Source organism: Gobio gobio (genome assembly GCF_949357685.1).
Source record: "Gobio gobio genome assembly, chromosome: 4".
NCBI lineage: Eukaryota > Metazoa > Chordata > Actinopteri > Cypriniformes > Gobionidae > Gobio > Gobio gobio.
Genome location: NC_137100.1, coordinates 57,859,073 through 57,877,155, shown reverse-complemented (window position 1 = coordinate 57,877,155; position 18,083 = coordinate 57,859,073). Strand labels below are relative to the sequence as shown.

At 37.9% G+C, this 18,083-nt stretch overlaps 1 protein-coding gene across 2 annotated transcripts in view; it reads right to left on the bottom strand.

Annotated features, from left to right (window-relative positions):
- The window catches only part of nos1 (nitric oxide synthase 1 (neuronal)), a gene marked incomplete at both ends in the record, with an annotated part of 67,954 nt that overhangs the window by 20,263 nt on the left and 29,608 nt on the right, over nt 1–18,083 (bottom strand). For both annotated transcript variants that reach the window (XM_079814275.1, XM_079814276.1), the window contains 11 exons: nt 455–629; nt 1,776–1,892; nt 2,167–2,225; nt 2,495–2,599; nt 5,529–5,673; nt 8,022–8,107; nt 10,308–10,502; nt 12,806–12,907; nt 13,615–13,789; nt 15,451–15,590; nt 16,089–16,230. In XM_079814275.1, the coding sequence (XP_079670401.1) occupies nt 455–629; nt 1,776–1,892; nt 2,167–2,225; nt 2,495–2,599; nt 5,529–5,673; nt 8,022–8,107; nt 10,308–10,502; nt 12,806–12,907; nt 13,615–13,789; nt 15,451–15,590; nt 16,089–16,230 (1,441 nt within the window). The remainder of the gene's footprint in view (nt 1–454; nt 630–1,775; nt 1,893–2,166; nt 2,226–2,494; nt 2,600–5,528; nt 5,674–8,021; nt 8,108–10,307; nt 10,503–12,805; nt 12,908–13,614; nt 13,790–15,450; nt 15,591–16,088; nt 16,231–18,083) is intronic.

Sequence of the window (18,083 nt, the reverse complement as noted above, 5' to 3'; positions counted from 1 at the left end):
TAGTTTATACTAATAGGCCCTTTACTTGCTAAAAAAAAGTAAATTCTAATCTATCAATCAGACGGCAGAAGGTATGCAAGTAGATTTTATACAACAGCTGAACATGTTGATAATTTAGAGGCCTTAGAAATTTGCGTATATAAAATATGATACAGTAGCTTTTATATGCTACAGAATCAACATATTGTCTCTTTAAAAGAATACCTGATCCCAAATCTTGCCATTATTTACTTCCGAATAAAGAATCAGTGATTGTTAAGCTTCCAAAAAACACCATTAGCTATACTACTTGTGTGAGGAACAACCCAAATAATTATTTAATGCAAAACTTTTTAAGTAAAAACTGCGAATGTATCACTTCAGTGTAGTTAATTTTTTTGTCAATAGCATTGAATAAAACAAAACAATACATGCAAAGTAGTGACAGCAGCCCATTGCTTGCTTAGGGCAGTACCTTAAAGACCTTCTTGGCCCATGTTCTGAAGGATTCCTCCTGGCCGCAGAGTTCGTCTCCCTCTCCCATGCGCATAATTCGCTCCCCACCAAGCTCTTCGAACAGCGTGTCCACTGCGTGGGCAAACGCACAGAAGTGTGGGTATGCCCGAGAGCCAAGGCCAAACACAGAGAATCTACATGGGAGAAACGGAGTGTTGAAAACACTTGAAGCACATGAACACAAACAAAACAAACACACACACACACAAGGATACCGTATATACAAAACAAAGTGTATTATAAGAGTGGGATGGTTGTGGACATCAGGCCAAAGGCTATGAGCTTTGATCCTGAAACTATGAAAACAGGATGAAATTCAAGGCCAGAGAGGATGTTACGCAAGCATGTGCACACATACATTTGAAAAGTGTGACATTTCTTTTGATTGCTTTAGGATGGAATTTCTTTTCTGTTCTCTTTTCTTATACTCTTTGTATTTTAGTTTTGAAGAAGTAAATGAAGTTACATTTAGTGACAGGCATCAGAAAGAACGCATACACGTACATAAAGACAAATAGGACAAAAAAACAAGTCCAAGTCACAGCAAAATTGGAAATTGATATTTTTTTATGCGTTAGATAAATATGCCACAATGCAAAAACTTAAAAATAATAAATATATATTTCACATTAAAAAGCACAATTAAAGATATTTCCCAAGATAAAAATACAAAAGAAACTAGGAAAATATGTAAAAAATATTTTGCATAAAGATTTTAATTTTATGAAATGTTAGGACCATTAAGAGTTTTTGCTCTGCAACATTTTCCCTTAATCACATAATAATTTGTGTAAATTATTTTTTTCCCCCTTTGAAATGAGTTATCAATTAAAGAATAAAAGTACAATGACAATTCACATGATCAATAAATACTTCTATACTATTTCATAGAATATTTCATAAAATTTTCATAAAAATAGTAATGAAAATTAGTAATGTAATAGTAATGTCAGTAATGAGAATCGGGGGGAATAGTGCTTAATTGAGGTGGAATAATCCAGACATGTGCTTAAAAGAAAAGCTTTGTTTCACAGACAAGGCCTAAACGTATTCCTAGACTAAAAATGCATGTTTGAGCATATCTTAAAATATGTCTGTGCCATTGTTTTGTCCCAAGATGGACACCAGTAATGTTTTTTTTTTTCTAAGGCACGCTTATAAAAGCTACTTAATTTAACTAAGGCCTAATCCTGGCTTAATCTAAGACCTGTCTGTCTTAATGTTTTAAAGTATACACATCAAATCTACACCAAGGCACATACAAACAGGCACTTCAGTACCTGACATTAGCAAGTGGTCCAGTGCTCTCAAAGTTGGCTTTGATTTCAGGTTCGTCGCTGGAGGATTTGCGGGTATCAGAATATGAAGAAACGCTGTTAAAACGCACTTTGTACGTCCTGAGAGAGAGAGAGAGAGAGAGAGAAAGAGAGAGAGATTTCTTTGTGCATTTATGTGAATGGTTGGAGTGTATAGAGAAGAAATGCATGTTATGCGTTAATGTGTATGTCTGATGCGTATATGTTAGACTTTGTGTAGGTGTGTGAATTGAAACACCGGAAAAAATTAATTATGGGAAAGCAGATGGGTGGGAGGATGAGAAGAAAATCACTCGCTTGCGTCTCCACTTGTGCACACACGCACGCACGCACACACACACACACACACACTCACTTTCTGTCCTCTTTGCTAGTGGTGGGATGTCTCATCTCCATCAGTGTTGCACCAAATTTCTGTAGCGTGGAAAAGGGGAGAAAGAGAAACAGGAGAGAAGTTACTGGCCCTTCCCACGCATGTTCACAATCACAAATTCAACCAGGACCTGCCAGCATAATGCAGGTTCTCCATTGTACAGTATACGTGTGAAGTCCTTTATCATCAAGATGAGCACATTCTGTTGTGTTGTGAAGTGTTGACAATTTGATTCAAAGCAGAACAAAATGATTGATGTGCTCAGCGAAACACTAGCGCAATAAAGCAAACTTGTACTTTAATAACTCACCTCTCCATTTTCAGGAGGGTCCCCATTGCCGAACGTGCTTGTCACCACTAACACAAGAGTCTCGTGCTCCAAGTCGACTGTGTCATAATCATCCATGGACGTCACCTGCAGGATCATAAACATCACACAACTCACTTTTGATATCATGACCTAAGTAAACATCATCCACCTAAATAGTTGTATTAGTATTATTGTTGTGTTTTATGCCACTTTCATTATAGACATAAGAGAGAGGAGAGAAGAAGTTAAAGTGACACTTTACAATAAGGGTCCCACTGGTTAACATTTTTTAACTACATTAGTTAACATGAGCTAACATTTAAAAGAACTGAGAAATCAAATTTTCCTTGAGCTTTTGACATATAAGAGGTCGTCATACTATAAGAATATCCTGTACGTTTCAGAACTGAAAACTTTCTTGTTAGTCCAAAAACAGCTTTTATTGTAACCAAGCCCAGCGAACAACTCATTGTGGAGTGTGCCTGTCTATGGCGATAGGTGAAAGACCGCCTCTGCAGAAGATTATCAACACCAACTTTGGCCCCGCCCACTAGCGTGTTAGTGAGATGACGAGGTGAGAAGAGGATCACTCATTGGACTAAAGATAACATTACCTTCCAAAGGATCCTAATGCTAGGAATGCGGTTATTTATTTTCAACACTGTGAATGTCTCAGTTTCGAAAAAATACATTTCACAGTGGATTCTTTGGTGAATCAGCAATCGCAATTTCAATGCAAACAGACTTTTACGATATGGATTCGACAGTAATGCCACAACATGTAAGTAACCATGTTAATTCTAATGCCTGATCTGTGACCAGTGATTTCTGATGTGTAAGGATTCATGTACAGTCAGATGTTCTTTGTCTATGTGTCAGTAAATCAAACCAGTGACTAAACGGTCAACGTCACATTGTTTCTCTTAGTAGGATGAAATTAAACCGTTATTCAAACTGTGTTTAAATTATATATAGAAAGTGATCAAAGAACACTCCCTTTTACAATCACTGGAGCTGTCAATCAAACAGCACGAGTTTATCAGTGACTGAGTTCTGGACTCTCGCCAAAACTCCCCTTATAACAAAGTCCCTTTAATCTATAGTATTTAGTTATAATCAACGAATCTCTTATTTGTGTTGTGTTTGCACTGTTAGTTATGATGAAAGTATTCGTGAGAGTACAGAAATCAATTTGCAATGACGAGATCACTGCGCTCAACATGTCTGTGATTGGCTTATCCTCATCACTGCAACCTTTCATTCCAAGATCTAAATATAATGCCATAGACCTAAATATAATGCTATAATCAAAACTTTCTATTATTAGTTAACCTTGAGAGCTGTAATTAGCCTGATGTTGTCATACTCAGATTCTAGTCAGAATATGAGTCTGATACTGCTCCATTGGGCTGTGATTATGGGGTGTGTTTCAACCGAACCAGGAAAGAAAATGCCAAAATGTCAATTCGATAAACCTACAACCAATCTGATCTGATCTGTTGTAAAAAAGAATTTAAGGATACACGGAGTACTTACCAACACGATCATCATTTTTGAAAGAAATAGTAAAGGTGAATGCATATACGAAAAAGTTCTCCATTTAGGATTAGAACGAATTCAACCCAAGCGCTCTTTGGTGACGTGAATTATTAAGTTACTGTTGATCATCTGTCCATCATCGTATAAAGCCCGCCCTGACAATTTGATTGGTCCGAACAGCTCTGGTTCGAACATAGTTGCTCCACAACGGATCAAGTCCAGACCGAACTTCCCTGCCTCAAATGTTGTGGGCGGGACTAATTTTGGCTGGCATCCAGGCTAAGCTGTAATAGTAAAAACGTACTAAAAGTTTTCGAGAGAGTTCCACATATAATACTATCCATTTCATATGCATAGATGTCAGCCAATCACAGCAGTGAGTGTTTACACTGTCTCACAGCAGACACGCCCCTTCAACAGAGCATTCAAATCAGAGGGTAGGAAAAATGCCTTTTATTTCTATATTATGACAATTTTTTGATGTAAAAATCATACTAACGTTAAAAGTGCATCCCAGGAAACATTATAAAACAATGCAGTTCATGACCCCTTTAAAAAGTGCTACTGAAATTACACTGGGGTTGTCAGGGTTGTCAGCAAGCATGTAATCTAGTTACTAGTACTGTTTGCGAGAATATACATAATGCTTCCTCCACTACACATGATCATTTTGATGTGATTGGTTTTTCTGTCTCATTTGTAAGCCAGGAGCAAAAGTTTGGCTATTAGATCAGCGTTGGGAGAGATTTTAGGCAATGTTCTCGAGTGTGAAAAATCACACAATGTGCATCAAGAATGGGAGGCACGTTATCTCTTGATCCTGACGTACCGCCAAAAGGGGTGTAGCGGTAATGAACAGTTCGTACGGACCCTAACGAGCAGCAAATGCGCCATGATACAATTAACAGAAAAGACGCATCAGTGCGTGTGGCAGGGCAAACGCCTTCAGGACATGCAGAATGCGAGAGAAGCGCTATGTCTGCGTCATCTGCATGTAAATCACGTAATAACAAGCGCACATGAACAAGATTGATTATTCTGCTAGATTATAAAAATAACTTTGCATTTAAATGCTATCCCAAGGCTAAATACTTGGTCTCGATACACTGGTTTCAGATGTCACATAGCTTGGAGTGTAACGTGATCTTATCTTTACCTACAGATCAATGCCTGGATGCATTGATTCTTGGCATTTTATGGCACAGGAGCAAAAGAAATTGGGTCAAAAGACATTTGCGCAAGCTCTCGCACAGCAAGCTTCGGTGTGAAAATAGCTTTCTCACTCTGCAATCTGTAGCTTTGAATTGGAAGAGGGAATCTAAGGGGATATGCGGATATACATGTCTTGTGTCAGTATTCTTTGTCATTTTCTTTACATCAATGTTTACGTGCAAATCCACTGGAGGCATTGATCTGGGATGAATGGCAAGGGTTTTAAGAATCACGCACGGATGTCAATCCATTATGTGTGGTTCAATAAGCCCGTCATTCTTACCTTGGCATCAAATGCGTGCTTGAAAATCTCACAGAGGGTTTTTGCATAGTCCTGCGATTTCCCAGTTTCTGTGGCGAACAAGATGGTGGCTTTGACTCTCTTGGCCATGGCCTGTCCCATGAGTTTGGCAGAGAATTTCACAGCCCTGCAAGTCACACACAAACATGTCAGACGCAGATATGTCAATATCAGTATGCCATTACTTCATATTTGGCTTTATGCAATACAGAGCAGCAATTCAAAACAGCTTCACAGTAGTAAACAAGAAAATAAAAATATCAATGATGCCACACTTTAGATTAGGGTCAAATTCTCACTATTAACTAGTGAGACTTTTGCCTCAATAAACTCCTAATTAATATTTAGTAAAGTAGTTTGCATATTGGGTCAGATTAAGGGATGTAGGGCTGCACAACATATCGAAATTATTGAAATACCGCAAATGTACATATCGTGATATGCATATCGCAACGGCACGCAATATCTGAATGATTTTAATAGGCTACTTCAACATTGTGAAAAGTGTACGTTTTAGGTCGACGCATATAGCAGAGAATAGACTGGGCACACGACTTATGTGACTTATGTGTACTTATGTGACTTGCTTGACGTTAAAGAGTTATGAAACGCAATAACAATAACTCCTTGCAGTCTCGCGCTGTCTGCTGTCTGACACACACACACCAAAACGTGCGCACAAGCCGACTCTCTGAAAGCGCGTGATCCCTCAGTTCTGTTTCGTGCCTTGTTACACACTCAAACTGTCAAATACATACACAGTTATGTCAAAATGGCTGTCTTGATGAGTATTCATGTAAACATGGTCGGTTATGATTTAACTGAACGATATCAGTTGGGGAAAGAAACCGAATGCGTGTTAATAGGATCCGTGCATTAGGTCTTAAAGCGACAGCCTGCTAATACAGTAAACCTGCCGCTGTCTGTCAAACAACAAAAGAACAAGAAAAAAATCACTCAGTGCTCTTGGCTGAATAACCTTTGTAGCTTTATTATGTATAAGTGTACATTTAATTAATGTGAAGACTACTGTTTTTTAGTTCTTATTTGTAATAACAAAGATAAATTAAAATAACAAAAATAATCGTCCACCCCTAGTTCAGGTGTCTTTGTTTACCTGGATGTTCTTGATGTTAAGTTTTAGGTTGATGTAACTATACATTACCAAGTCAAGCAAAGAATTTTTGGTATTTAAATATTGGCATTACATTTTTTTGTTTGTTTACATGGATGTTAAAATTATATTGTCAGATTTGTGACATTAATTTTTGTTAAAACGCGGCTGGTCACTTTCAGAAGTTGTAGCGATGCTTTCTTTTCCCAGAAAGAATGTGAAACACATAAATGGCATCATTCTCAGTTAAGTAATTTTTTTAAATATAATTTTTAAATAGATTTTACACACTTAAAGCAATATCGTATCGCATATTGAATATCGCATTATTTACCAAGGTATTGCATATCGCATTTTTCTTCAATATCGCACAGCCCTATAGAATAGGGTCATGCAGAATAAGGCATTAATATGCTTTATAAGTACAATATCCTAGAAATATGCATACTAATAAGCAATTAGTTAATAGTGAGAACTGGACCCTAAACTAAAGTGTTATCAACTTAATCAGATATGAGAAATTCAAATTCTGATGTAAACAGCTGTAATAAGACAATAGTGTCATTATTCAACTCAAGTCAGTTCTGTGTCGATTCAGTTCAGTTCAACAACTTTGTAAAGTTCATTAATTATGAAGCAAGCTCCTTTTGGAAGCTTTACAGAAGAAAATAGTGTCGTTATTCAGCTCGAGTTACATCAATGTTGATTCAATTCAGTTCAAACAGTGTCCATGTTGCAAAATTCATCAATAATGAAAAATGATTAAAAAGGTCAGAAGGCAATAGCTTCATCAGTTAGGGTTAGTTCTCATTTGATAGTGGCAGAGTAGTCAAATCAATTATATTCCTTTTCTTTTTTCTGTGTTACAGGTTATAATGTCAGTAAGGATGAATTGCCGCACTAAAAGTCTCATTGATTGTGACAATATGCATTGCAATTCCTGCATATTATCTCTTAGCGAGAGTTTAACACACTGACAGACACTTTCCACTCATTTCTGAGACCACACAATAACAAAAACGTACTTATATCCTGCGGGCAATTACTGTAATAACACAGAGGCTGAACGTTAAAGGGACACTGAAGGAAACCTGATTACACCTGAGTGTGATTCAGTGAGTTAGAATCACACTATTTTCAGCCATTTCAGCATAATTGTGAAGAAAATACACTGGAAAGCACTCTCAAATAGCCATTAAAACAACCACTTGCTGAAGTTCCCGAGCTATGGGTTAAAATTTCAACAAAAGGTTGGCAAAGATTCGAAGCGCTGCAGACGGCCGGCCTCATTGGCATTGTGCAGGTTAAATTCAACATACACAAGACAAAAACAAACTGAGTGAAGGTCTTCACCCACTCACTTGGCAAGTTTCTTGAATCCAATCGCTCTTTTCTTTGTGGGTGTTCCATTCACCCCTTTCCACACATGAGTATTCCATGGGTCAGGCTGGACAGTGAGTGAGAGAGATAGAGAAAAAATCTGCAGAGTTAATTTCAATTATGATCACAACAGGCTGATTGTGACCAATTGATAATACAAGAAAATATTCATAAAACCCAGAAATAAGTTAGCATTTTTTTAATGTCCAGTTTTGTCATCTCAAAATCAATGGTTTTTGGTAAAATGGTTGAAATAAGGTCTGTGGTTAGCACCAAAAACTCTTGCATCCCTTATCAGTGAATCTCCTAAATTCAGGACATAAGGTTAAATGAAATAAGGGTCTGTGTTGTAGGTACTAATACATTTATGTCGGCACTTTCACGTTTCTGTGTTTGTTAATGCACTATAATTGTGTGTATTTTTATGTGACAGCCTCTATGTCCAAGATAAATTTCCCTAGGGACAAATAAAGTAATCTTGAAACAAACTCAAGATATTTTCACGTTTTATTTCAAGACATAAAATACATGATTCTTTGAAGCTTTCGTGCATCTTGAAAACAAGTGGCTAAGTGGTCATCACACCAATCAGGTAAACTTGTATACTATTTAGTCTACTTTTACACCCTTATTCGAAGTCGGTGGGTGAACCAACTCGATTGTAAGGCTATTTGTGCTTCCCCCTTAAAAACACATTTAAATGGAATGTCATGAAATAGTTTCAAGTTACGTGTCATCTAGTCCTACACATTCCAGCATAAACGCTCCCGATAAATGATTTATTATTAAAGCGGCTATGTTTGCAAACCACTATAATTTGAACAGGAAAGCACTTACAGCGAGAGGATTTGCGAGTGTGCAGAACTCAGCACTAGACAAAAACTCTGGGTTTTTTGAGTAGTGCGTGGATTCTAATTTGAACACGTCTGATTGGCCACGTCTGAAGTCCTCATCCTTTGGAAGTGCCCGCAAAGTGGATTTGTTTTCACAGCGCAGAAAACAGCGTATTCCCAACATGTTGACAACACAAACTAAACTCTTCCAGGCCTCAGCTACAATGTTTGAGGACGGGTCAAAGTAGACGTTGTTCACGACAGCTAGTGAAAACCATAGGCTGGCATTATGCAAATTCGACTCGTTTCAGGCAATTGAGAATCGTTTTTTTCCTTTAATGTTCACAAATAGCTATGTAACACACAGTGCTGGGTAGATTACTTACATATCAGTTAGTGATTCCAAATTACATGACAAAATTTGGGTTTCACTGCATTTGAGTGATTCCTTTTACACTTTCTGTTGACTATAAGTACTGTTGCACTTAAATGTCTACTAACTCTCATTAGAGTATTAATAGAGTATTAGTAAACTGGTAGGTTTAGTGTTAGAATGTACATGCAAAGTTACTTATAGTCAATAGAATGTCTGTTGGAGGACCATCACAATAAAGAGTTAGAGGTAGATTATTCAGCAGACAGTCTACTAAAACTTTAATGAGAGTTTGTTGACATGTAGTTGCAAAGTTAAGGCTATTACATACTCCACAAGAAGAGAGAAAAAAAGTTCTCGCTCCCAGGGCTGCAAGAACAAGATGACGTCAAAGCCCTGGTTTGGGAGTTCTCGCAGCTCGTTCTCGACACGTCATCTGAGCAGAACACTTCTTGTGAGTGTGAGCAGAACTTTTTTATTGTGGGTGTCCGAGAACTATTGTGTGATTGATCAGAAATTTAAAGTGGCATCGGTTCGGCACCTGCTTTTCTCATGAAGTATGGAATGTCCTGGCCAGAACAAACTTTGTTCTTGTTCTTGTTCTTGCCACCTCGAGAAAACGAACACATTTCTTTGTTCTTGCAGAGTATGTACCAAGCTCTACTTATAGTCAACAGAATGTTCAAAAGGGACCATCAAAATAAAGTGTTACCAAAAATTGTAGTTAGTATCGTAATCCATTACATTACATATTTAAGGTAATCTACTTTAAGATTACTTTTAGATTACTTTTGACTAACTCGATCGTTTTTCACATTGATTTGAAAAGGATAATCTTGACACTCACAACACGCCGACAAACAAGACAGAGCAGGTTACTTTTGGTGTTCAAACAATAAATACCGTTTTGTGTCTCTTTAACGTGTCGTGACAGATCTCTGTAGCGCCTCAGTTCAAGCGAAACTTGAACCGATCATCTCGTCCTACTAGTTATAGCATGAAATAAACATGAATGAACATCAGAATGTATGTTGTTTCAAAGTATGTTGAAAAAGACTTACCTGGTACTCAAAGGAAGGTGTTAGGCGATAGTTGAGCATTTCCTGATGGAAAACAGGTGTAATGCTGCCTGACATGGGTGGCACTATCCAAACCCAGTCACCCGGGCAGCCTCCCCTCACTCTGTACTCATTCTCCATGTGCTTCATGAAGGACTCAGTGGCCGAGTGATGGTCTACTATGGTAACCTTTGAGACCTATAAAGGAAACATTGGAAAGAGTGAGGCTGCTTTCATCCTAGATGGCGCTTGCCTACAGAGCCACCACGCACTCATACTTGCATACTTTGACTCGATTCTACGTCGCCACACCCCCACCAGAAGCCTTCGTTCAACCAAGGAGCGAAGGCTTGTGGTACCTTCACAGAGAGGCAAAAAATCCCTTTCCAGAACATTTTCATTCAACGTTCCCAGCTGGTGGAACGATCTGCCCACCGCCATCCGAAATGCGGATTCATTGACAACATTCAAAAGTCAACTAAAAACTCATCTCTTCCGTGAGCACTTAACCTCCTAAAAAAAAAAAAAAAAAAAAACTTTCCTTTCCTCTTTTCCTCCTCTTTCCCGCCCTACTCTAGCCTGTGCAACACTGAGACCAAGTATTTCAGGCACTTGTTGCGCTCACTCGACTCTTCACGACCAATCGCTTATTGTACCCCCAAGTTGTAAGTCGCTTTGGATAAAAGCGTCTGCTAAATGCATAAATGTAAATGTAGATGAAAAAAAAAGCTCTGAAAAGACCATAACTAAGGTTAAATTAACTGACTTCAACTGAATTGAACTCTGTTTGTATTATTATTTTCCTGTCTATCACTGTAAGGTTGCTTTGCAACTGAAATCTGTATTGCATAAAGAGCCAAATAAATAAAGGAGACTTGACTTAAATCAACCAGTGTGGTCTTTTAGGGCGCAGAGTTGATGTGGTTAAATCAAGAAAAGAAATTTAAATAAAAGAGGTACATGTTTTGGGTTTACTTAGTATTCTAAAGTACTCGTTTTGAAAAGTCTTTTACTATAATATACAATTATCAGATATTTTCTCTAACAGAATCATGAAGTATTAAATGAAAAGTCCATAATATTGCCCAATCCCAAAAATTGTGTTGTTTTTTTTTCTATCTGACACAAATCCAGTTTGAACAGCAACAATGCACATCATTTTGTGCATTCAAGGACATGGTTATTTTCAAATGCATTTTAGCTTGTAATGCTTAATGCAGCATGTTGACGCAAGTCAATACAACCTGCTATTAAATCCTCAGATGGCTTGTACTGCAGCACGTCTAGTTTTCCAAGTAGATTGAATTGTTATCTGTCATTGTTTTGACTCCATCCGCAATTATGAAAGATAAGAAACTGAGCACAGCTACTTACTAACGTCTAATTAGTTTATCAGTGGTGAAACCGTACAGTAAAAGCCTTTTTAGTAAGGAATTAGGTCTTGTGGGTAAACAAACTGCAGAGGGTGTGTAATAAATATCAATAAACATGCTTCTTCAGTCACAGGAGCTTTCAGTTAAATGTCCAAGGTGCTTAACTCTAATAAATAGAACAGAAGGGATTTTGCAGAAGCCTTTTTGATTTGTGAAAGCCGGTTAATGTTTTGTCTGCTTGCACGAGTCTGAATGCTCCATAAAAGCGAACGCAGGAATTTGCGTTTAGGCTCTTGGAGAAGCTGTGTTAAAAGAGATGAGATGAGATACTGGCAAATATAAATACACAAGATTGAAAATAAGACTGGGTGTAAAATTACATGTGGGTGAACCTCACAAAGCCTGTCAAAAACATGTCTGGGTTGTGTTTGACAACAAAATGAATTAGAACTTATATTTTGTATAAAGACAAGGAAGCCAATTTTTTGGGCCTTTTTTATGTTGTGACGTTATTTACACTTGTATGCATCTTCATCACGGCACCTGTTAGCGGGTGGGATATATTAGGCAGCAAGTGAACATTTTGTCCTCAAAGTTGATGTGTTAGAAGCAGGAAAAATGGGCAAGCGTAAGGATTTGAGCGAGTTTGACAAGGGCCAAATTGTGATGGCTAGACGACTGGGTCAGAGCATCTCCAAAACTACAGCTCTTGTGGGGTGTTCCCGGTCTGCAGTGGTCAGTATATATCAAAAGTGCTCCAAGAAAGGAACACTGGTGGCCCGGCGACAGGGTCATGGGTGGCCAGTCAGACCAGTCAGGGTGCCCATGCTGACCCCTGTCCACCGCCAAAAGCACCAACAGTGGGCACGTGAGCATCAGAACTGGACCACGGATCAATGAAGAAGGTTGCCTGGTCTGATGAATCACATTTTCTTTTACATCACGTGGATGGCCGGGTGCGTGTGCGGCGCTTACCTGGGGAACACATAGCACCAGGATGCACTATGGGAAGAATTAAGCCTCATTGTCCAAACTAATGATACTATAATAGGCTGTATTTTTATTGATTTTAAATATGATTCTGACATGTTTTCATGAGATTCATCCATCCATGCGTGTTCATCCTACCTGGAAGCTATAAAGGACTGCGATGTTGATCTCCACCAGAGCCTGGTCCTTCCACAGGGATGAAGTCTTCCTTGTGTCCAGCCCCATCATTGTAGCTACTTCCTGAAATAGAGGGAATTAATCATCCTGTACAGGAAGACTATTCATACTGTATTCTCTCTGGATCTGAACCAAGGTTAATAGAACTGCCACTCGTGATCTGCCTCTATAGATCTGGAAGATCTGGAGTAACCAGCAAGACTTTCTAAAAATACACTTCCAGTCAAAACTTTGGACACACTTGACATGAATATGTATTTTCTCATGATCGTAAAATCCTTTTGATCAGAAGCCTGATTATTACACTTTTATAAATTAGTTTTGGAAATATAAAATCAAATGGGTTTGGAATAACATTAAGTTTTTTTTTTGTTTTTTTTTGATGATGATGATTAAAATTATATTTGAGTATATATTTTTATATGTGGTAAACAGTTGGGATGGTGCTGGCTCATTGTCTTTTAGAATTTATTTCATAGTACATTAGAAATGTTGAGGAGACAATGTAATACTGAATGAGTATAAAAACATAATGAATGAAAACAGCATGTTTATGACTTAAAATCTGCTTAAATTACAGAGAGCAATTAAAAAAAGGATAAATAAATGTGAAATACCATACAATTAACTTAATCCATCATAATGGATGATCAAACACAAACGTGTCTTTCCTAATTTCCTGCTGGGGTACAATATCTAATGCATATTATGCATGTTAATGAACAAATGTAATGCAGTTTGGGTTGATGATTTATGGCTGTCTGGTATACCTCAAGTATGTTGTATCGAGAGCTGTCGCAGAAGTCTCTGACGCCGATCTCTGTCCCCATGTACCAGCCGCTGAAGGGACAGGCGGTGAACTCCAGCCCTCCGATCTCTAACAGCATGCTTGACACGGCAGGAAGGCCGTACCACTTCAGATTCAGCTCCTTAAACCATTCAAACCTAGACAGATACAAACAGTAGGGTGGGCAATATTAAACCCAGCACAGGGAGAAAAGTTACTTGCGGAAATGTTTTGCAGAGAAAGGTTCTTGGGGTTTATTTGCATAACATAATGCAGTCAGCAAAATATCTTGGCATATGCAGATGTACACCATTAAGCTTGGAGAGCATTCCATTTACAGTTTATCATCATAATTTCTCTGTAAGTAAATGCAAAAACATAGTAAGCACCGCCAAAACTGTCATTATCTCTAAACCAGCACCTGCAGGTGTCTCAGGTGTTGCGCTAAAAGGCCAATTCCGCCTGTCTGTTATAAATGCAGAATGGCTGATCTACCCAGAAGTATTCACACAATTATTGCGCTAAATATTGCAGTGATCGATTCCATTGTTGTCACAGCATAATACCAGCATTTTCCCCCAAACAAAACCATATGCAAATGCATCTCCTCCATTTAGAAATGTTTGTTTGGCTGGTCAATTCTTTGAGCGTTTTGAGGCAAACTGTCAATAATGGGCATAATATCATTGCAAAAGTTGAGTGTTAACCGTCTCATAATGGTAGTGCTTCAGAGATGTGGCCATTTCCTCAGAATGTTTGATTTGTGTGCATTTGACTTCATAATGTCAAAACTGTTTGCATATAAAGACCTCCCACACATTTTAAATCACAGGAAGATTGCAGGTATAAAACAAGCACATTTTAGACAAACTTCAACACAGAATTCAAGGCAGCATGACTCCTAAAGAATGGCCTAATTGCACGATGTGTTGCTGCATTAATGGATTTTCTTGGATAAGAGTAGCAACACGGTCATTTAAATTAATGCTAGAAAAGTCTAGTTGTTTATAGTGGGCGGTGTATGAGCAGAAGAGAAAATGTTGTTTTACTTAGTCACTATAACATGTAGCTGACTTGTAGTGACTTACTTATTTCATTGGTATTGTTCATAATTTTTAATTAAATTTAAATGCATTTATCCACTATTACCCATCACTCTTAAAAATATAAGTTCTAAAAGGGCTTTTCCCAGCAATGCCTTAAAAGAACCATTTTTGATTCCCTCAAGAACCTTGCAGTGATCAGTTCTGAAAAGAACCATCTTTCTCTTAGTGTGAAAAACATTCTATAAAGAACCTTTGGTGCAATGGAAAGGTGCCATGGATGTTAAAGGTTCTTCATTGAACCATAGACGCCAATAAAGAACGCTAATTTTTAAGTGTTTGAGGAAAAGTATCATTTTATCTGCATGTCTTGTGAGATCTAGACCTATATCATACAGAGTATCTCAGGACCCAAGTATCTGATCACTCACCAGTGTCAAACTGAGAGCATTGCATAGCAAACTCATGCAAGATCTGGAAAAAAGGGCAAGTTTTACGCCAAATTAGCCCACGTTCCTGAATGTACGTGCATAAGAGGCACTCTCTCAGCTTGAGTTCTCTGTTGCTATGCATCCTGAATCTCTGCACATTACAGTCTCACTGATTTGTGATTTCCCTTTGGTATGTACTGTATGATGCAGATTATTATCATATCCTGGGTTGATGAACATTTCGTTTGTGATTGACTTGGTTCAACAACGTTTCCAAACATGTTTTATGACCATCAAACAGACTGAACCCCCAAAAAACTCTACAATATGTTTGGTTGTTCTTACTTTGGATGTAAGATGGGAACCTCAAGCACAAGATCATCAGGAATCTCAAAAAGCTCAGGATCGTTCCCATTGGCTTGGAGAAGAAGGGGCAAAACATCAAAACGGCTTTTTGGAGCTTTCCATCCTTGCTGTATACAGATCTGCAAGTCAAAAACAATCAAGAATACAACTTCTATAGGACCATCAAACAGAGCAACAAGATGAATTCCTGCAGGAAAATCCAAGCTTAAAATGTGTTAACTGTGGTCATTGGCTGGTAGACCACCTTGAACCAGCAACAAACCAGCTACCAGTCGGTCCATGTCAAGCTGGTTTTTGGAACATGTTGGTTGGTCACCCAGCTAATGACCATCTTAGACCAGCTGATAACTTGTTTAGCTCAACTAGAAATGTCCCAAAATACAGATTGCACAGCCCTAAAACAACTCAAGCACAACTAATAGCGTTAAATTAAACAAACTTCATCCCAATTATGATAAGAAATACCCATGATGCCACAAAAAGTCTTGATGAATCAGTTTGACTCTTTATTCTTGTTTGTACTGGTAACATGCTTCAATTAATATGTCAGTATGATACTTTTGTGATGCCTGTGACTCTGACAATCGAAGCTATTGCAGTGTAGCTTCCCATCTCACCTCTGTAAGCTCCACGGAAGCTGGATCTCCGAGAATTGATCCATCAGGCTGCTTGTAGCCTGCGTACCGGATCAACTGGCTGTTCCACACCCGGAAGTCATGCTTCCCGTCTGTCCTCTGAGGGAAGATGGTAATAGCCGATCTACACATCAGAGACAATAGATCATTGGGGTAATGTTGAGATCCCTCTGGTGGATTTACAGTTCTAATCCTCTAATTCAGGCAGTTTTACATACTCCATGAAATCAAACTTAAGTGACTCTCAGTCCATGTTTGTTAAGTCAAGGCAATTTTATTTGTATAGTGCTTTTTACAACATCAATTGTTTCAAAGCAGCTTTTAGACATTAGAGCTGGGCAATAATATGGTTTACATTTTGCGCATGTATGTATGAGGGTAAATTTGTAACTATCTATGTGTCACAGAGGCCAACTAGTAAGAGTTGTGCGGGTAAACCTCACTCCCCTGATCTCAAGAGGCAAACTAGTGACTGATGCAAGAGGCTGTGGTCTTTAGCGTCCTTGTAAGCACCCTCCCATGCCAAAAACGCTGGCTCGAATTTTGCTTGGAGCAGGTTGAGTAAAACCAGAATGTTTAATTGGTGCCGTGACCCGGATGAGGTTTAAGGGAGTGAGTGTAACGAAGGCAAGCTAGTAAGAGCTTTGCGGGTTAGTCTCACTCCCCTGATCTCAAGAGGCGCACTAGTGACTGACGCTAGAGGCTGTGGTCATTAGCGTCCTTGTTAGCGCGTCCCCTTCCCATGTCGGAAATGCGGGTTTGAATCCTGCTTGAAATCTGGGGTGAGTAGAATCGGAGAGGTTTCACGTGGGTAAAGTTGGATATACTTATATATCCAAAATTATATAATCTCTATATAAACTTCAGGTGTTAAATAATATCTTTTACATTTTGTGACAGTAAAAACAAATCATGGAGACAAGATTTGCTATGAAATCTGGGGTGAGTAGAATCGGAGAGGTTTCACGTGGGTAAAGTTGGATATACTTATATATCCAAAATTATATAATCTCTATATAAACTTCAGGTGTTAAATAATATCTTTTACATTTTGTGACAGTAAAAACAAATCATGGAGACAAGATTTGCTATGAAATCTGGGGTGAGTAGAATCGGAGAGGTTTCACGTGGGTAAAGTTGGATATACTTATATCACCAAAATTATATAATCTCTATATAAACTTCAGGTGTTAAATAATATCTTTTACATTTTGTGACAGTAAAAACAAATCATGGAGACAAGATTTGCTATGAAATCTGGGGTGAGTAGAATCGGAGAGGTTTCACGTGGGTAAAGTTGGATATACTTATATATCCAAAATTATATCATCTCTATATAAACTTCAGGTGTTAAATAATATCTTTTACATTTTGTGACAGTAAAAACAAATCATGGAGACAAGATTTGCTATGAAATCTGGGGTGAGTAGAATCGGAGAGGTTTCACGTGGGTAAAGTTGGATATACTTATATATCCAAAATTATATAATCTCTATATAAACTTCAGGTGTTAAATAATATCTTTTACATTTTGTTGCAGTAAAAACAAATCATGGAGACAAGATTTGCTATGAAATCTGGGGTGAGTAGAATCGGAGAGGTTTCACGTGGGTAAAGTTGGATATACTTATATCACCAAAATTATATAATCTCTATATAAACTTCAGGTGTTAAATAATATCTTTTACATTTTGTGACAGTAAAAACAAATCATGGAGACAAGATTTGCTATGAAATCTGGGGTGAGTAGAATCGGAGAGGTTTCACGTGGGTAAAGTTGGATATACTTATATATCCAAAATTATATAATCTCTATATAAACTTCAGGTGTTAAATAATATCTTTTACATTTTGTGACAGTAAAAACAAATCATGGAGACAAGATTTGCTATGGCCTATGTATATCTTTACATGAGTATAATGCATGTATGCAGATAACGTTGGATGTACTACATATCCAACTTCAAATAGCTTTAT